Here is a 19,994-nt window from a genome sequence, read left to right on the forward strand (position 1 = left end):
AAAATTCGCAAATCAAATTTTTTTTTAAATTTTCGAAAAACAAAAAAGTTAGGGGTAGATTGGTGAATAATAGGAGCAGAGGCACCTGGGGAAGGGGGTAATTTTTTTTTTAAAAAAAGATTTTTTAATTGGATTGGAACCATATTACGCAAACCATATTTGACAAAATTCATATTTCTTATATTCTATTTGCGTAGATTGTAATCTCAATCGTTTTTGTTCAATCCATATCCAATCCAAACCAATCCATCTAAATCTGATCCAATCTTAGCCATTTGTCACTCCTACCAATACCATTAAAGTACAAGTCTTGCTGCAGATGAGAAATTTTATTTGCAGTAATACATGCAAATTATCAAAAATGAATATATCCAAAAAAAAAAAATTTCTGCATCCCAAAGGCAGAAAAACCATACTTGAACAACAACAATTGCTTTCTCCTTATACATATGAACAAGAATTGACCTGAAAACACTTGTACAGACAATTGCAAATATACAATGTCAAGATCACAATATTGACACAATCCACTCTGGAAATTCCCTCCAAAACCGCTAAACGAACAATAAATGAAATAAGAAATGAATTTCTAGCATCCTAGTATGACACAATGAAAGGTAAGATCATGGCCATGAATTCATCATACGTCAGTTTCGCTGAGCCAGTATAACGCGTATCTTTCTCCTTAAACTTTTCGGTCAAGCCCTGAGAATTGCAAAAGAGGATTCAGAGACACTATTATGAAGGAAAACACAGGTAGGTAGTATCACTGGTTACACATATGAAATGAATTCCATCAAGAAGTGGCAAATATGACAATGAAGTTGAGTTCCATCTCAATGCATTTCTTTTTAGAGGGAAATACTTCAGAAAATGCACATTATATCTGCAACCGGTCACTCGGCCAAAAATATTTACAGCCTCTAGCCAATCTACATATATATACATCTGTTGGCTACTATTTTCTTCGTGAGGGAGGCTATTTTATGTTTATTTCTCTTAATTTCTTCTGATTTTTAACCATAATTTATATTCAGAAAACTCAGAGAAGTCTTCAAAATGGAATTCAATCCCCAGACCCTTATGATCAACTAGCACCCTAATGTCGCAAAGTGGAGAAGATAAGGCCACGGTGGGTGCGGAAACAAGGTGAAATTTCTGACAATTATTTGAATTGATAAAATGAAGTATCCAAATTTAAGCAATAAATAGCTTTAGATTCAAATGTGCTAGCACCCTAATGTCAAACCATCGGAATGCAAACACGATATACCGGGACACCTAGGTGAATGTGTTGGGAAGGAACCACGACATATGTATGCATATGTATGCATGATGAACCAAGATATTTAGCTAATTCTTACAGACGATGCTTGTTTGGTCTACCCTAGAAGTGTACTCCCAAAACAAACTACATGCATAAGCCTCTCAGAATTCAGAGAGCATAAGAAAGAGAAGTACTTATGAGCTTAGTGACGTGTACAAGACCTAGATTTTCAGCTTCAGCACATTGTATTAGCTTTTTCAGATCAAAAATTTCAGTTTGCAGTTAGACTTTCTTAGATATCATAACTTATTAAAATCGGAGTTCTAATAACAGTTGGAGTAGCCCATCAGGTGCTAGTCATGACCTCTAATTTGAGTTGTAACACTTCTGTCTAAACTCCGTATTATAAGAAGGATAAGATTGCAACGACAAACTAGGTTAACACTTGTAACTGTTAGTCTCCTCTTCATGCCGAAGAGAAGGCACACTTAAATGTGGGGGAGAGATAAGGGGAAATACATCGAAACCGTGCAGATGCATAAATCAAGATGAGTAAGGAAATGCTTATAGAAAGAGATCAGTTCTTTTACCTTCACAACCATCCCACATCTGCATCATAAAAACATAAAGTTCAGAACATAGTCAACTTGAAAACCCATCTATTTAATGAAAATGTGATAGCAGTATCAGACTTACTCGACAAAACTATCAAAACACAGCTCGGGTCTCCTACCACTTCCATCAGTATATCTGGAAATCAAAACTTCAAGAACAGAAGGTGGCACCATGTACCCAAGACTGTAGAGAGCATCCCTTAGTTCTGTTGCATCAATTTTTCCACTTCGATCTCTGTCAAATCTCTCAAAAATGGCCTGCAAACCAGAGGATCAAAATGTCAGAAACATTACCTAAAACTAGAGAAGTGGTAAAAAGATGATCTTGAAAACAAAATATGAGTGGCTATGGTAGGGCGTGAGAGACATATAAACACTAAGTTAACCTTAGTATTGGCCTCCATGTTTCTTTTGGATCTTTGTTTACCAATCACCTACTTTTCTTTTTATGCTGGCTGTGTGTGTTCTAGTACAAGAACTGTAAAGCTTAAATTTTATGCATGGTAAAGGTGAGTATCTGTTCACAAATCATCGATAGCAACTCTCCAAAATGTTTACCCATCACTTTCTGTGATTAATGTTCTTCCATAGGCCGACTAAAAAATTACCCCAGGACAAGGCCAGATTGGGCTGCATATAACTTATTTTGTATATCCACACCCCCAAATCTGCTTCCACCTCCCTATCTTTTACAACCCGCTCTTCCTCATGCGTTTAATTTTTTTTTTTTGTTTCTGCTAGTGGTTTTGATATCCAACTTCTTGAATGTTATCCCAACAAGTAAAAACTAAAGCAGAAAGGAATGAACAATTGCCTACCCTCCATTGACCAAGACAGCTCCATAGTGCAGCAAATTCCTTTGGTCCTGTTCAACAATACAAAGACAAATTTCAGAAATAGCAAAACCAAAGCAACAAAATGAGATAGCTATGTCATATAGCTAACAACCACAATATTTCATAAACAAACCAAAACTGCAAAACACTAGCAATATAATCTATAATCGTTAATTCTTAATCAGAACAAGAACATCACCATCGTCAATTTGAACTACTTTCATACAAAGAAAAAGCTATATAGCGAAACCCAAAGAGCTAAACTTTCAAGAGAGATTAAAATTGAGCTAAACAAGTCTATATTAAGAACCCCACAACCAATATCATAGCAAAAAAGGGGGTTTTCTTTTTGAACTCACCAATTCGTGATAAAGACATGGATAAATTATATTGCCAGCATTTGGACTCTACCACCATCACCACAACAACAACACAACAAAATCCCTTCTTTTTCCTAATCACCATTGCTAATTTGAACTACATTGAGATAAAAGTAACGCTACACATGAATCAATTAGCCTACATAGCAAAAACCCAAAGAGCTAAAAATTCAAGAAATGAGTAAAACTGAGCTAATAAAGAACCCCACAACCAAAATTCCTTCTTTTTCCTAATCACCATTGTTAATTTGAACTACATAGATATAAAACTAAAGCTACATATGAATCAATTAGCCTACATGACGAAAAACCCAAAGAGCTAAAAATTCAAGAAATGAGTAAAATTGAGCAAAACACATCAATATAAAGAACCCCACAACCAAAATCATAGCAAAAAAAATGTTTTTTCCCCCCAAAACTCACCAATCCTTGGAAAATACGCAGATGGATTCTTGAAAAGAAAGATTAACAAACGAATAGTCCTTAGATTAAACCTCTGGTAACCAGAAGAAAGAGCTTGTTGCAGCTCTTTCTCCTCAACAAACCCACTACAATCCCTATCTACCATCTGAAAACTATGAATAACTTGTGGGTCAGTCCCCGGAGGAAAAACAGAACCATAATTTGGAGGATTCTGGTAATACCCATATGAAGAACCAGGTCCATAACCAGCTGTTTGCGGCTGAGACTGATGAGGATAATTTGAGTAATTTGCATAGGAAGTAGAAGAAGAAGGATGATATGGGTGGGCTATTGGTGGCTCATTTGGGTCGGAGAGTGGCGGCGCAGAAGGAGAATACGATGGTCGGCTGCCATAGGAAGACATTGTTGTTCGGTGGTGAGTTCGGTAACGTATTTTTATGTTTTTGTGTATGACCTTATTTATTATTACCATAGTTTTGAAGTATATTTATATTTTTTCATTTAAATAATTATAATCATATTCGAAACGAATTTAAATGTATAGAGCTAATATCAAAATGAATATTATAAGAGTATTATTTTTCTCTAGTACCTTACTCAAACGATTTCTTGTAGTTTAAGGAGTTGTACCAAACTAGATAAGATCATAAATAGCACAAAATGCATATACAAATGTGAGTCAAATAAGGTTAACACGGATTGATAAGTGTTCTTTCATTTTTAATTAAGAATTTTTAGGTATGAGTATCTTGAATACGAAATCGTTTTTGTTAATGAACACTTCACCTCCAGAAACTTCTCAAAAAAAAGATATTAGTCCTGTTGAATTCTGTTTCTTTTGATTAGATAGATTTGTCTATCTGTCTTAGATATATGTGAGTTTATTTGAGTATAGCGTATATAATTTTAAACTTATTACTTATGTATCTTAAAATATATATATCTAGACGTATCAAGATCATGTATATCTAAATAATTTTATAATTTGATTAATATATTAACTTGACCATACCAACCATGGTGGAGAAAGTATTAATGCTGTATTGACAACTTTGACATGGTCATTATTTGCCAAGCAAGTGCACTTCCATTTGGCTTTTTATTCTTCATATAAATCATAACTATAGTAGCTTGGAAACTTAATGGAAGTTGTTCTATTATTATCAAGAGGAACCCCATTCGAAAGAAAATTACATTGTATATATAAAGTCTTTATTCTTTAATGCATAAATGTATAGTAGATGACGAATCCCTTTTTCACGACTACTAATAACATGGTGTACCAAACTACCAATAGAAGCTGCTTCAGTAGACTGATAGACAGACTAAACCAACCTAACCTTGACATTGAAAATGATAGCTTCAGTAAATTACTCATGTCTCTGCATTTCTGGTTCTGTCAAAGTTGCTGAACTCTTATGCATAATAACATTGAGAACTTCAACGTGGATTCGTCAAGTCTATTGCACCAACAACTCTTACACCGCGAAAAAAATAGTGCAAACCTGAAAAAGGCACTAGGCAAATAAGAAAAAAGATCCAAAGATTGGGAGATGTTCTTAGACTCTACCAATTACCACCTCAAAAGAACAAATGGAGACTCAACGAGTATGATTTGATATGCATATAAAGTGAGCCAAGAAAAACATGGGAGAGGAAGACTCACCTTGCTAAAACAACCATGTCGATGAACTGGCCTGACGAGGTAGCAAGATAAACTCAAATTTACTTTCTGAAAATAGAGTCCTTTTCGGGGTTGTAGTAACCATTATCAGGTTTCATGTGTATTTGCTAGCTAACAAGGTAAACATCCTTTTCGGGTAGCTTAGCAGGACCTATTCTTGTCCTATGAAATGATCAACCCTTCCTTGATTTACTTTTTATGTTGTTCATCAAATATTCACCCAACCTAGCGCCAGCCTCCACTATTCTCGTTTCAGGTTTTATCTCAGCTTGAATAAGTTGCACCAAGGTATTCCCTATTTTTTCAGCTGCATCCCATTCCAAGATCCTCGATACGATTTCTTCCCATGTATCTGTATGTAGGGGTTCACCATGACTCAAAATACTCCCCGCTACTCCACAAGCTTCCTCAATTTTACCTAGGTTACAGAAACCTTTCACAACAGCGTGAACCACAGAAAAATGCGGAGAGAAGCCTTTTGACATCATTTCCACCATGTAATTCTTAGCCTCATCATACATTCCCTGATTGCTAAGACCACCAACTAATGTCCTATAAGACACCAAATTGGGAAGACACCCGTTTGATGGCATGTCCTCAAGGATTTTACAGGCATCAGCAGCACGACCTTCTCGACAGAATCCCAGAATTACTGTATTGTAATGGACAATGTCAGGATTGCAACCCTTTACTTTCATTCTGCAAAGAAGCTTGTAAGCCTCCTTAAATTTCTTTTTCCGACACAAGCTGTTCAATAGAGTGCTATAACTTAAAGCATCGGGAACAAAACCTTTATTCAGCATATCCTCCAGCAAGTCAACAGCTGTATTCACTTGACTTTTTCGACACAAACCCTGCATCAGAATCCTATATGACTCTACATTAGGACTGATCTCCCTCTTAAACATTTGATTAAACAGCGAGTAGGCAATACTTAAATCATCATTCAAACAGAATGCCCGCATTAGAATGTTGTAGGACTCAGTGTTGGCCAAAACTCCGTATGTATGTGCAGATCTGAAGAGATCAAATGCAGGGCGAAGAAAGTTCCGATTAGTTACGAGGATTTCAAGAATGAGGTTGAGATGCTTCGGAAGGGGCTTCATATTGAATTCCAGGATAGTATAGAAAGTTTTAAGGGCTCTGTCAGGTAGGCCAGCATCACCATATATTTGGATGATGTGCGAAAAAAGAGATGGGGAGATGGAATAATGCTGTGACTTTAGGGAAGAGAGGACGGATTGCATGAGGGAGAACTGCCGGGAACGGCCAAGCTTGAGGATAAGGGTGTGAAAAGTGGCATAGGAGTGCTGAAAATCGGGTTCTCGCGAGGCTAAATCGAAAATTTCTTTAGCAAGGAGTGGATCTGATTGGGAAGCAATAAGCTTCTGGACTCGAGCTGGAGAGCCAATAGATGGTCCCTGGTACGTGTTTTGTTTATGTTCTTCATCTGCTTGTCTTTGTTTTCTATCTTGCTCTGGCTGTTGTGTGTGATAATGGGATTTAAACTTGTACCAGGCAGAAAGTGGCTCGGCCTTTGATAGCCAAGCGGAAGAACACATTACCAGAGCCAAGAGGTCCTTGGAGCTGAAGTGATGTGAAAGCATTCTCATTTTTTTCGATCATCAAGCTCTTACGTCTTTACTTAGTAATAGCCTTGATAGCCACTTCATTATTTTTGTACTTTCATGCGATGGTGCTCCAGAAAGCAAATCAGTGTCGTGTTTGCAGTATTCAAACAAGACCGCCTACTGAACTGGAGACAACAAAAAGTTACACATGGGTGCAACAATGATAAGAAACATAGGTGAATAATAGTAACAACAATAATCAGTAGAACTGTTTACTGAACTCAAAAACTCATATAAAACAGAAAACAACTAGACTAAGCTTGATGAACCATGCTTGAGTAACCTAAAACATTAAGAAGTATCAAGAAACTCAATAACCCAGAAATTTTTTTTATCATTGGCTTACTTCTTAAGCTCCAATAGGAGAGGGACTTGCTCAAACGAGCTTGAGACTAAAAGTATAATTATAGAGATAGTCATACTAATGCTAGGTAAATCTTCCTACAGATGAAGGGCACAATCTTCCTCTCTGAAACATTTTTTTGAACATAACAGCATGCACATATGAGAAATTTGACTTCTGTTCTGCAGATTAATCAAAGCTAAACTTTTCGAGATGACTGTCCTGAATTCACAGATGAAAATTTCTCTTTTCTAACACAATTCATGTTTGCATTTGCACAGTTTTTTACTTTCACATATGATACGCAAACCATGAAAGAGTTCATGCAAAGATGGAGTAACAATGATATAATTCTTATGGAATTTTAAAGAGGAAGACTTAAGGTAGCCCAGTGCAAAATTAGAAAATCAGAAGCGACCGATGCCTACAAGGGAAAGGAAAAATAAGATCTAATTATATTTATTGATTCCTCCAATTTTTAGTCCAATTGCTCCTTGATTCAATAGTTGTGGTTTACCACCTACTAATTGTTTATCTTTCTAACTAGTAGAATCAGTTGAGCTTGTAAATCAAGCCCTCAAATTTAGTTTATCTTTTAGAAAGAGGGTGCTAAGGATATCGATGCACAAAAAGTTAGGAGATTACATTATAACAAGAGGGTGGCAAGGACATTGATACACAGAGTTAGGATCATTAATTTTCAATTAATCTTTAGAAGGTGATAAACTGATACAAGAGCGACTTTCAATGACAACTACAACTTCTACACCTCAATCTTAAGCTAGTTGCTAGGGATCTATACTAGAGAAACTACAAAAATAGAAGAAAAAAGGGCATACATGAAAGCTATTTACTCTTTCCACTTGTTATTTATTTTGCAGAGGGTTTTTCGTAAACAAGTCCACCTTGCATCAAAGATTAAAACTTTAGACCAATTGGGCATCTTTGTTCACTCTCTGCCTAGGCCTCTCTGAACTCTGAAGTAAACATTTTATCAAACATGCATGTTTTAATTAGACCCAAATTGACAAAAGGGATTGCTCGGTGGTAAGCGATCCACCTCCAACCTTAAGCCACCTTCAAATTGTGGGTTCAAGTTGACAAGGGAGTCAAAAGACAAAAGGCGGGTAAAAGAAATTAGACCCAAATCCACCTTTCATCTTGCCTAAGCTGTGTGAACTCTAAAGTAAACATTTTGTCCAACACCTAATGTGAATGTATTAATATAAAGAAACAAATTCATTTTCATCAAAGATTAAAATTTTAGACCAATTAAGGCATCTTTGTTCACTCTCTGCCTAAGCCTGTCTGAACTTTGAAGTAAACATTTTGACCAACACCTAAACATGAATGTATTAACAAAGAATCAACACCCAAGGGTGTGATCTAGTGGTCAATAAAATGGATTAAGAACCATGACGTCTCAAGTTCAAACCCCCTCAGAGACAAAAAGCACTAGATGACTTCTCCTGATCTTCGTAGACAAAGTTACTTGGTACCTGTTGCTACTGAACGGTAACATGTATTTCATGGAATTAGTAAAGTTGCGTGTAAGCTAGCCCGAACAACAATAAATAGTAAAGAACCAAATCCATCTTTCATCCAAAGATAAGAACTTTAAACAAATTGGTCATCTGTTTTGCCTAACCCTGTGTGAACTCTGAAGTAAACATTTTGTCAAACATTTGACATGCATGTTTCAATTAACCCCAATTCCACCTTTCATCAAAGATTAAAACTTTAGACTAATTGAGCATCTTTTTTAGCCTAAGCCTCCCATAACTCTGAAGTAAACATTTTGTCTAACACATGTATTAATAAAGAATCAAATCCATTTTCATCAAAGATTAGAACTTTTAAACCAATTGGGCTTCTTTGTTCATTCTCTGCCTAAGTCTGCATACAAATCTTTAAGCTAAATGCTTACACAAAGAAGGAGAAGTGAAAAAGTATTCTTACAAAATTGATGATGGTTAGTTGTTGCAGATAGAGAGGAGACACCAACAGGTTTGTTGTTGCAGAATACTAATATTTGTTCAAAGTGTTTTTAAAATCGAACCCAAATTGATAATTCGAATAGATTAAAAAGTTATTGATTTATTTTTAATGAGTTATTGCTTTAACGGTTTTGATCTTTTTGTTATTAGGGCTATCGGTTCAAACATTTAAAGTTTTTTCCAAGATGTGTTAGTATTATTTTTAAGCAAGATACTCGTTTCGTCCATTTTTGTTTGTCATATTATGTTTTTTGAAAGTCAATTTGACTAATTTTTAAATTAAATTACAATAATTCATGATTTTAAACAAAAAAATTTAAATATTCAAAAATTATATGAAAAGTACTATAAATAACAATTTTTTGCATGATATGATAAAAAAATATATCTTAAAATGTTAGTTAAAGTTCTTATAATTTGATTCTAAAAATAAAATCATGGCAAACAATAGTGGACGGATGAAGTATAATTTATCAATTCATGTCATCATGTTTCTAAATGATTTTCAATTATTTATTTTTTTGCATCAAATCTTAACGATTAATCCGATAACCGAACAATAATCGATAAGCCAATATCTTAATGGATCTTAACGGTTTAACATGTCTACAAATCAATAACTGATTAGTCGAACCAGTTAATTTTAAAATCAAGCCGAACCAACTCATACGCAGCCCTATTTGACAATTCACATATTACATGTATTATATCAAAAGGAATATGTATACAAATCTAAATACTCCCTCCGTCAGGTATTGTTTGTCATGATTTCTATTTTTAGAGTCAAACTATAAAAATTTTGATTAACATTTTAAGATGTATTTTTTCATCATATTAATATGCAAAAAATTGTAATTTATAGTACTTTTCATATAGTTTTAGAATATTTAATTTTTTTAATTTAAAATATCAAATAAATTGATATAATCTAATTTACCTTTGATAATTAGTCAAATTAACTATCGATAAGCGCAATATGATAAATAATTTCGACGAAAAAAAATATTTAGTTATGCACACACCAAAATTGACATTTCGATCCGAATCACGTTAAGAAAACACATTTATATATTATATCGATAAAATCCTCTTCCTTCCATGTAACAATTTCATGGCGGGAAAAGAAACCTAAAACCCCAAAAATCATCTTTCAGTATTCAGCCAAACACACACACAGAGAGGGAAAAATGGCGGAGATAGAGAAGCAGAACAAGGAGAAGGAGAAAGTAGTAGCAGAAACAACAGTGCAAATCGATCAAGAGGGTCTTCCCAAGACTATCGTACGTAGGCTTGTGAAGGAAAAGCTTTCTCAGCTATCTACAGATACTGATATCTCACTTCTTCGTGACTCGCTTCTTGCTTTCTCTGAAAGTGCTCGAATTTTCATCCATTACCTCTCCGCAACGTAAGGTTTAATGGGTTTTGCGGATTAGTTTCAATTGTTTCTTGTTTTTGATAAATTTCAATTAATTCCTGGAAAATGATAAAAAAGGGTTGGAGATTTTAGGTGTTGTTTTGAATTTTTTGATCCGGAATTCAAATGGGTTTTTGTTAAATTTTTGTTCTATTACTGATTATTTATGGATTCAGTCTTAAAAAATTGAAATTTAGGATTGTTTGTTTTGTTGCTAAAAGGTAATAGGGAAATTTCTTAATTTTTGTGATCTGGGATGTGTATTGGGTTTTCTTTAATTGATGATGAGGAAACCTGCTGCAGCTACCCTTTGGGTGTGCACAGTGTAAACCTCGCTTTGCTCCAGTGTAATAGCTCGCTAATTACACGTGAGAGGTAAATTGCACTAGGGAAATCATATGTGATGTGGTTAAAGCAGAAGTTCAACCCCTTGTTATATAGGTATTACATTTTAGTTAATCAGCTCACATACATCAATTTTTGAGCGATTAGGTCGGATTAACCCTAAGAGGTAGAATTGTCTTGTTTCTTAAAAGAAGATTTGGTGCTTTTGAATTCTTGTGAGTTTAAAGGATTTTGATTTAAAATGTCATCCTTTTGCTGATCTATGGTGAAGTTATTGAGTATTTAGAGGAATAGATCTAAAGCTGAAAATTAGGATTGTGTTGATAGTGATATTGGCGTGTTGTTAAAAGAACTTTGGGAACTCTGTGAAACTGTGTAATCTAGGATTTAAAGGGTTCTGTGTATTAGCTACTCTTTTACTGATTGATATCTAAGTTTTAGTTGATTAGTAGGATGAACACTAAAAGGTGGGGATTTGTGAAAAAGAAGTGATATATTGTGATTCTAAGCTAGTGCTGGAGTGTGAATGAGGTTATTTATTGGTTGATGTAAAACATGATAAGGCTGCTTTGTGTTGACAGTTGAGGAAATGAAGAACAAGTTGAATTAGATATCAGTGATGATACAGAAAGATGGAAAAATAATTATGTTTTCGTGTTTCTCTTTTGTGATATTTCGCTTCAATGAGTGATCTCATTTGCAATGTGCAATTGCAGAGCTAATGACATATGCAAGGAGTCTAAGAGGCAAACGATAAATGCAGAAGATGTGTTCAAGGCCCTTGAAGAGATTGAGTTTCCCGAGCTCATTGAGCCTCTCAAAGCTTCTCTTGAGGGTCAGTTGCTTTTCATTGTTCTAAATTTTTTCGACAAGTCTGTATTTTTCTTGTCATGAAGCTGAAAGCTTTCCATCGTAGGCTACATACTCCTTTTATCCACTGATTGTTGCATAAAATCACAGGTCAACATTGGGATCAGATATCTTGATTGTTGTGTCTATTTAGTTTTTATATGTTACTTCCAGTTTTATGAGAACAATGTGCTACAATAATGAATAGTATCTCAATTGGCAAAACCGAGTGTTGAATTTTAATGAGTAATTCATTTATGTGATTTCTCTTATTCTCTTCTTTTGCTTGAAAGCATCAACAATTTTCTTCTACTAAAACTAAGTATATTATTAATGAACTATCTGTGAGAGGTGGGCTCACAATAGATGATTGTTTACTTCCCTATGCCACATAATACATCCATTGAGTTAAATACTGTCATTGGCTGGTAACGTAGTGTGATCCGGTGTATGATGCTTGATCGCTTGTTTAGGTCTGCAGGTAAACATATTTATACTAGGATGAAGAAAGTTTGTCATTTATCTGTGTTCTGCTAAAACCAAAGTAGTGTTATGGCCTCATTAAGTTGGAGGATGACACTAGTTGAGGTTTCTCTTAGTAAGAATAGATTGTGTTCTTGAAACTTTAATGTTACCTTAGTAACAAGATGGAGCTAGAGTACCACATATGTTAGTATAAATTGATCAAATCACCTTGCATTACTATGGAAAGCTGAGGTATCTTCTAACTTACTCTAAAAATCTCACTCCCAACCAAATAAAAAAGGGCGAAAGAAAGCCTAGAATGTTAAGATCTATCTGCTTCTTCTTGCTGCAAACACTAACATTTACTTTGTACATATGTAGATCAAAGGAGAAATAAAAGTCGGTAATAAGCCAAATATGCCTATTGTGTTATGTTAGGGCATAGAGCTTCAAAGAATTGAATAGTTAGTGAGGATTATGGTCAGAGATCTTCCAAGCTGTATCAGAGTAGCATGTGTGTCAATCCACCAGGTCTAAAGCCAATGTTGTTGCTTATTTAATATGGTAAAAGTTCTATTTGTAAGGTACTAAGGTACCCAGAAGGCACACAAAAGTATGACAACAACATAGCCCCCTACATTCTACAATAGATTCAAGCTACATAATTTCCAAGTGAATCCAAGTAACCCAACCATATACTGCTCCATGTTCTCCCTCTTCACACCCAAAAAACAAACTATGCAGGCGCAGGTTCTTGACTCTACAAAATATGATTTTTTACTCTCAAAACAACAAGCACTATTTCCTTCAGACCAGAAAGGTTGATTGCCTTCGTCTCCTGGCTATTATCATCGAACAGATGTGAAACTGTGTTGCATATTTCTATTAGGTTTGTCCAGAAATACTCTATAAAGGTCAAAACAACAAGAAAGAGCTGAAATTAGAAAATAAATGCTCACATTTGAAGACTGAATTTTTGAGAGATGCCTGGCACACTAGCTCTCTTTACGCTAGACAAGTTGAGCATATTAGTGCTTATTGAACACTGAGTCACTGATCTCTTTATTGGTGTTAAACACCAAGTCTAGCAAATTTACAACTTTAGTAGTGCATCTCTATATAGAGAGTCCTAAAAAACAAGGTCCTGACTTTGAGATGGACGGAGAGGGAGAGGGAGAGGGAGTAATTATTTGGACAGATTAAGTTTTAACATTTGGGCTTATTAATCATTTTTCATATGAATTAGAAGAAAAAACTGGCTCATTGATATTTGTAATCCTGACTTGTCTGGGATCGATACTTGTCTGGGATCGATCATTGTTGATACTAATTGATCTCTTAATTCGACTTTCCTGCTGTGATAAGTTTCAGACTGGTTAAACATATATCATTTGTTTGTCATGTGTGTTACATCCTCGAATTGTTAAATTCAGGGAAGTCTGTGCAATATCAGATGGATACATATATGATAACTAATAGATTCTTGCTTTAACTGCCTACCGTGATCTGATTGGAAATGAGGCAATATTTACTGTAGTGATGAAATGGACTTGCACCTATCTTTGCTTTACATATTCTTCTCTCTTTTTACAGGATTCAGAGAGAAGAACTCTAAAAGGAAGTCAACGTCATCTAAGTCCCCAGAATCTAACAAAAAGGCCAAGCTGAAAGAGCCTGTGGAAAATGGGAAGGGTAAGATGAAAGAACAACCCTTGGATAACGAAAACGAAGATGCACAAGCTGAAGAGGAAGTCAATGAAGTTGATGATAGTGTTGATGATTAACGAGATTATTGTTTGCGCTTGCCTTCTTCGTTAGACATTTTACTCATGCCTTGTTAACTCCCCCAGAAAAATGTAATCTTATCTTGGATGCAAAGTGAACAAACAGTTTGTAGAGCTTTATTCTGGAGTAAAATGAATTTCTTTGGGAATTTGTTGTCCTTTTTGTCCATCCTCGTGTTCGATGTGTTTATTTATGTCATGATTTTTCGATTGTCTCATCTCAATTTTTTGTATATTAGTCGATGAATTTTTTGGAACATGTGTCATGGACTCTGTTTGAGTTCAAATTTTGTGGATCCATTGATAACGACTTATTAAATGATATATACAATTTTCGAAAGGTGGACATGACTTTTTTGAAGTTTGTGTCACAAAACAGAAGAGCTCTCTTAGTTTTTCCAAAATATGTGTGATCGACTTTGTTAGTAATTGAATTCCTTCTATGACTTCACATGAGAAACTGATCTGAATACAATCTACATGTCCATTGAACACAAAGGCTTGGATAACTACGTCTTCGTCCCAAACAAATTGAGACTACTACACGAATTCTCACTGACCATGTAGTGTTCAATTTTGAACAACAATCATATGAATGAACATACCTTTGGAACTAGAAAATATGTTACTGCTGCAACACTATTAACAGTTTACTGAAGATCAGGCAACAACATTAAATATGCAAGGGAAAAACCTGTACCAAAGCAGAATCGTGGTCGTTTAACGAGGTGCAGAGGAGACATCAACAATTCCACATAAGACGCTAAAGTTTCTTATCAAACGCTGACAGGAGAACGAGCCATAATGATTGCTGCAAAAATATCACTGAATTGTTGTACACAGTAGGAAGAATGGTTGTTTGCTAATGTTTAACAGACATTCAAAGGGGTGACAGCATACAAGAAGACAAGTTAAGATGAGATGGAAAGGAAAACTCGAGGATGAATCCATCCACAAAATCATCAGAGATTCACTATTTTTCCAACTTATGCAATCATTTGTCTGTTTTCTCCCCCTCTTCCTCCTTCTCACCATATCGGCGCTTAAACTTTGCAATCTGACCAAGACTTTGAGCCATCTGACGCCTTGCTCTTATGTGATAAACCTTGCCTGTTTGGTGTATTTTAGTCATCATAACATGCATCAACCGTCCACTTTGCGTCACGTAGGATATCCATTGCATTTGAGGGTGAATTCCTTTCTTCATTTTTTTCCTGAAAGTGAACTTACAATTCAGTAGCAACATAGTCTTCCTTACAAACTAATCCAAGTGGTATAACAAATAGCCTTTTTTTGGGTCAACTAGATTCTTTTATATGAGAACTCAATTTAGCTTTCATCAGAACAATGTGAAGTACAAGAGATTTCCTCACACTGGCTAAATTAGATACTTCCCCGACCCTAGCCTCAAACAAACAACATCACAGCTCTACAAGAGTTATTCTTCTGCTTTTCGGGGGATGGCAGTCTAGGCTATATGCTACAGCCTGCTAAAGCCTTTAAATGAAGAATCAGAGATTGGGAAAAGACGAATTTCTAAGAAAAAAAATAACGAAATGATATTCTGTTAACTCTGGCAAAAAAGACACTATAAAGGTGAATGGATAAAATCCCATATTTGGGCTGTAACATAAAAACTACTAAGACTGAATTTTGCAAAGCCAAGAATACTTTCCACTCCAATACTACTTTCAGTTTCTCCCTCTAAATCCAGAAATAGAGCCTTAATTTAGTAACATCAGAGGACAAAGGCAGAGGCTAAAGCAAACACCAAATTTTCACTGAAAAGAGTCTAATGAAACAACAATAACAGGAGAGCACAACTACAACATTCTTCATTCTTGCACCTCATTTTTTTCATAATATAATCTTTTCTTTTTCCCTCTAAACCTTTTCCCTGTTAAAGAATACCTTATTCCTTGTAAGAAAGGAAAAAGTATAAAAAACAAAAGAAGTTCAATAATGAAAATAAACATGGAACCATTATCACCGATATGGAAACTCTACTATTATACACAAAAATATTGATTCTTATCCAATTAGAATTTGAATATCCTTTTATTAGCAATCTAAAAGCCAGATTAGAAAACTATCACAACTTAGGGGTGTTTGATCATCAAAATGCCTTAGAAAACATTTTCTCTAGGAAAACAAGTTCCTTAAATACGAGGAAACTGACTTCCCCAATTAAACTAGGGAAAACATGTTCAATATAACATTCCAAGTTCATTGTAGTCTACTCCCCACCCACCCAACCTTCCACCTCTTGACCATCCCACCCCACACCACCCCTGAATCCCCAATCCCCACCCTATCCTACCCCAACAGTGTTTTGTTAGATTACATAAAAATGCTCACAAAGGGGTGGCAATTCAGTTCTTCGGATTTGTAAAAGTGTGCACCGAACACCCAACCGAACTAATTCAGTTTTTTCATGCAAATGAGGACCAAATCATCAAAGTATTAAACCAAATTCTTCGTACTTCAGTAAAATTCCACATTTTCATACTAGTTCATACAACAAAATCACAAAGAAAGCAAATGAGGAGTAGGCATTTCAAACCAAAATCAAACAGTTTATTGAGGCATTTACCAAACAGGTATTAGGCATTTCAAACCAAAATCAAACAGTTTATTGAGGCAATTTACCAAACAGGTATTAGGCATTTCACGACTCACTTTCCTAAATACAAACGTAGCTTTAATCAACTGTCTATCATGATTGCAATACAGAATCATCCACAAAAATACTACTGAAATAACAAATTTGAACTCAGAGAAAAAAAAAATTCGATGGAGACAAAAATACTGAATCACATAAATAATCATAACAAAAATGTTTTAGGGTTTAGGGTTAATCATTGTAATCTAAAGACAAGTGAACTTACAACAAGATCACCGGAAAATTGACCTGAAATGTTTGCAGAAGAAGAAGAAGCAGTATAGTTTGGGGTTCGAATTTATTGAAAGGGGATTTTGTGGGCTAAGTGTAAGTTTGATATAAGCCCAAACCATTTTGTGAGCAAAGCCCAACAAAATAGATCGGACAAACGTTCAAGGTCAAAAGTCAAAATTATTAAAATCGAAAATTTACTCAAAGTCAAAATTTCAAGAGTGTCAATCCTTGGACCAATCTCGGTCCTGAGATAATTCGATTTGTATCTGATGTGGACGTTATACATTGTAAATAATCGGGAAAGATGCACATTATATCAGATGATCATCGGACCGATCTCGGACCTGAGACAATTCGGTTCATATCTAGCGTGGGCATTAGAGTATAGATAAGAACTTTCCCTAAAACGAGAGAACTGGGAAGGATACACCTCTGGTGTATCAGTTATTATGTCCACTATAAACGCTTAACCATAAGGAACGAATAATTACGAAAGCAAAAAAGAAAGCGAGTCAGAAAAAATTGAAAGCAATTCGGATAAATGGCATAGATAAATCTCTTTTATCGATAACCTTAGTTCAATCAATAGAATATTGATTAATACATAATTGATCGAACACTACTTGAAAACCACCTCATCTCTAAGACCATTATTGTAAAAATCATCCGGTTTAGAAATCTTCTTTATTTCCACAACACTGAACTTGTCACTTCAGATTGATTATAAAGATGGTTGTAAGTACAACTGAAAGCTCTCGAGTTTGAGTCCGGAAAATGAAAAGATCACCTTTGAAAGGGAGCGTTTTACCCACCAAAAGTGAGACTTACCGACACGAATTCATTGCTAATGAAAACAAAACTTAGTACTTCACAAGAACAAAAACATAAGAATTACATTCAATTTCCATATGCCAATGCACCAACAGAACCAAATGTGTGAATTAAGAAAACAACAGAAAACCTGACAAACAACAAAATTCTGGTTCAAAACACAGCTATTTATTCTATATTTAAGGTATCAACCCAAGAAAAAGATAAAGAGTTTGAGTCAGCTTCTGGTACAAATTTTGAATGAGCAAATCTACTGTCTAAAGCTGAACAGGGAAACATATAACGATACGGTCTTGGGAGGTGACATCGGTTCAACTACTCTGAGTAAGTCAGAAATACTTGCTGTGATGCTACATGTAACCCTTTGTTGCAAAAGTTTGCACTTGTTCATTGGTTGTCGATGATATAACTGTTTTTTGTCGAATTGTACAGTGAGTTTGGAGGTACCTACTTTGGTGTTGAAAGATGGATGCAACTTATTTCAAGTACTCCAATGTGCTTTGGTTAATCTCATCGAGGAATGAAACGAAACCCATGACACTTGTAAAGCCACTTCCTTCAACGTCTTGTTCCTCTATTAGATAATTCTCAAACGTCGTTGCATCATCCTGCCCTCCCTTGATAAATGAAAGTCTCGGTGTAATACACCTCTCTTGCTTAAGCTTGTTTATTGTTGTTCTCAGTAAACCTGGTTATCAACATCAAAGTTCACATCTGAAAAATGCACCATTAAAGGTTCCAGTGATACCTAATGTAACAGTGAGAAGATATTGTTACTTACAGTCCTGAGGTGGCGGAAACGGAAGTGAAGGTTCTGCTGTCGAAGCATAGAACACAATGAGATTTGTGAATGCATCAAGGAAAAATATTGAACTGCCACTTGTAATCAGTGCAGCTCGGCTGAGAGAATGTCGAGGATATGCTTGCTTGTCCGGTGAGGCATATGAGGTTAACAATGGATATACAGCACGACTAAGAGAAGAAGGTTCTAGTGCACTGCATCAAAAGTCCAAAGTCGTTAACAATAAGATTTACCACCCATCACCCCACAAAAAATTGACAGCAAATCAAAATATCACAATATAAGGAGTGACGGTCATCATTTAAACATAAGTTGAAAGGCCATATTTCCTCTTTCTCTTCTTTTATCTTTTTATGTAGTGACAGATACTGTGATTATGTGCACTCCAGAGACAACATATAAAGTTCTCTTATGTATACCACCATTATAACCCAATGAACTGTTGAAGATATGTTTTAAGTAGAAAACTGAAATAAGGTGGCATCTCTATTTGACCAAATCTTTTGGAGTAAGATGTAAATACTACACGTGTCACTCCAGAGATGATAGTTCATCTTTTACTAGATAACAAGTTAATGAAGAACTTTGTGTCTTTGTGAACGGAAAAAAAAGTTTGGTATCACTATGTGTCTATGTCCATGACCATACTAAACTAGGTAGTGCTAAAAAAACTATACATGAACTTTGATCCCTTTAATCCAGACTTTTGAAGTATTGCCAGATACCTCTTTCAGTAGAATACGTGAAGAGACTTCCAAAGAGACTTACATATTCAAATCCCAAAAGTTGCATAGAAAGATAACCTTATAAGTTATATGTATACGAAAACTTACCCAACGAATTATATGACAAGTCCATTCATGCATAATATTTTCATAACCATGCTTTTGTCAACTGGAGAAGGAAGAGAGAACTACAAGACTTTCCCTTCTCATGTTTGCCTACAGCAAAGAATTGGAGAGATAATTTCCCTTTCTGGCCCCTTTGGCCTTTTTCTTAGACTAAGGTTGTACATCACTCTCTTGCTCTTTCCTCGGAAGTCTTAAAACTCTCTGATATAGTTCCTTCATACAATACTGAACTCCAACTTCGAAAAGCATACTGCCATCTTATCCCATTGTCATAGATCAGATTTGTCTAAAAGCTCCTCCCTTTTTTCAAATTTTGTTGTCTAAACACTCCCTTCTCACATTGCTTCTGCTAGCAGCCTTTCAGGTCATAAATCAGTTCCTGCTCCTCTTTTCCTTCTTTCTACTTTCCTTTTCTTTTCCTTCCCTTAGTTTCCAAACAAACATTTACCTAAGAATGCATTCTGCATATCTTATTTCGAGTTGAAACTTAAAAACAAGTATTCAGTAGCTAAATTAGTTTATTCCAATGTCATAATCTCTTCCCATATCCAATATAACCCCCACATCCCCTCCCCTCCCCCC

At 35.3% G+C, this 19,994-nt stretch overlaps 5 protein-coding genes across 6 annotated transcripts in view; 1 reads left to right on the forward strand and 4 right to left on the reverse strand.

Annotated features, from left to right (window-relative positions):
* Window positions 1-342: 342 nt before the first annotated feature.
* On the reverse strand, window positions 343-4,010 carry LOC107003124 (probable calcium-binding protein CML48). The gene is made up of 5 exons (XM_015201390.2): window positions 3,521-4,010; window positions 2,700-2,746; window positions 1,964-2,139; window positions 1,858-1,876; window positions 343-705 (listed from the first exon to the last, which is right to left on the reverse strand). Exons 1-5 carry the CDS (start codon window positions 3,990-3,992, stop codon window positions 598-600), a joined length of 822 nt encoding a protein of 273 aa, XP_015056876.2. The 5' UTR covers window positions 3,993-4,010; the 3' UTR covers window positions 343-597.
* A 641-nt stretch (window positions 4,011-4,651) lies between these two features.
* LOC107003398 (pentatricopeptide repeat-containing protein At4g01400, mitochondrial) lies at window positions 4,652-9,303 on the reverse strand. 2 transcript variants are annotated; one of them, XM_027912778.1, is made up of 3 exons: window positions 9,138-9,303; window positions 5,187-6,955; window positions 4,652-5,025 (listed from the first exon to the last, which is right to left on the reverse strand). In XM_027912778.1, exon 2 carries the CDS (start codon window positions 6,815-6,817, stop codon window positions 5,378-5,380), a length of 1,440 nt encoding a protein of 479 aa, XP_027768579.1. In that variant the 5' UTR covers window positions 6,818-6,955; window positions 9,138-9,303; the 3' UTR covers window positions 4,652-5,025; window positions 5,187-5,377. The 2 variants fall into 2 exon arrangements, with proteins under 2 accessions (XP_027768579.1, XP_015057207.1); XM_015201721.2 differs by having other exon boundaries at window positions 5,187-6,960.
* A 959-nt stretch (window positions 9,304-10,262) lies between these two features.
* On the forward strand, window positions 10,263-14,243 carry LOC107003250 (DNA polymerase epsilon subunit 3). Its single transcript, XM_015201552.2, has 3 exons — window positions 10,263-10,580; window positions 11,651-11,769; window positions 13,842-14,243. Exons 1-3 carry the CDS (start codon window positions 10,363-10,365, stop codon window positions 14,030-14,032), a joined length of 528 nt encoding a protein of 175 aa, XP_015057038.1. The 5' UTR covers window positions 10,263-10,362; the 3' UTR covers window positions 14,033-14,243.
* A 558-nt stretch (window positions 14,244-14,801) lies between these two features.
* LOC107003237 lies at window positions 14,802-16,992 on the reverse strand. The gene is made up of 2 exons (XM_027912693.1): window positions 16,920-16,992; window positions 14,802-15,244 (listed from the first exon to the last, which is right to left on the reverse strand). The coding sequence occupies exon 2, from the start codon at window positions 15,237-15,239 to the stop codon at window positions 15,027-15,029; it is 213 nt and encodes a 70-aa protein (XP_027768494.1). The 5' UTR covers window positions 15,240-15,244; window positions 16,920-16,992; the 3' UTR covers window positions 14,802-15,026.
* An 803-nt stretch (window positions 16,993-17,795) lies between these two features.
* The window catches only part of LOC107004765 (protein transport protein SEC24), an 11,179-nt gene continuing 8,980 nt past the window's right edge, over window positions 17,796-19,994 (reverse strand). The window contains exons 13-14 of the mRNA XM_015203116.2: window positions 18,541-18,755; window positions 17,796-18,447 (exon numbers count right to left, since the gene is read on the reverse strand). Of these exons, the coding sequence (XP_015058602.1) occupies window positions 18,236-18,447; window positions 18,541-18,755 (427 nt within the window). The 3' untranslated portion in view covers window positions 17,796-18,235. The remainder of the gene's footprint in view (window positions 18,448-18,540; window positions 18,756-19,994) is intronic.

Source organism: Solanum pennellii, chromosome 11, assembly GCF_001406875.1.
Source record: "Solanum pennellii chromosome 11, SPENNV200".
Classification (NCBI taxonomy): Eukaryota; Viridiplantae; Streptophyta; class Magnoliopsida; order Solanales; family Solanaceae; genus Solanum; species Solanum pennellii.

What these genes read in the sequence shown, in the direction of transcription:
- LOC107003250 (XM_015201552.2), top strand. Translation starts at nt 10,363, where the DNA reads ATGGCGGAGATAGAGAAGCAGAACAAGGAGAAGGAGAAAGTAGTAGCA. An exon ending in ATCCATTACCTCTCCGCAAC is followed by an intron (nt 10,581 to 11,650) that starts GTAAGGTTTAAT and finishes GTGCAATTGCAG; the next exon opens with AGCTAATGACATATGCAAGG. An exon ending in TCTCAAAGCTTCTCTTGAGG is followed by an intron (nt 11,770 to 13,841) that starts GTCAGTTGCTTT and finishes CTCTTTTTACAG; the next exon opens with GATTCAGAGAGAAGAACTCT.
- LOC107003124 (XM_015201390.2), bottom strand. Translation starts at nt 3,992, where the DNA reads ATGGTAATAATAAATAAGGTCATACACAAAAACATAAAAATACGTTAC. An exon ending in TGCGTATTTTCCAAGGATTG is followed by an intron (nt 2,747 to 3,520) that starts GTGAGTTTTGGG and finishes ATTGTTGAACAG; the next exon opens with GACCAAAGGAATTTGCTGCA. An exon ending in GCTGTCTTGGTCAATGGAGG is followed by an intron (nt 2,140 to 2,699) that starts GTAGGCAATTGT and finishes TCTGGTTTGCAG; the next exon opens with GCCATTTTTGAGAGATTTGA.
- LOC107003398 (XM_027912778.1), bottom strand. Translation starts at nt 6,817, where the DNA reads ATGAGAATGCTTTCACATCACTTCAGCTCCAAGGACCTCTTGGCTCTG.
- LOC107003237 (XM_027912693.1), bottom strand. Translation starts at nt 15,239, where the DNA reads ATGAAGAAAGGAATTCACCCTCAAATGCAATGGATATCCTACGTGACG.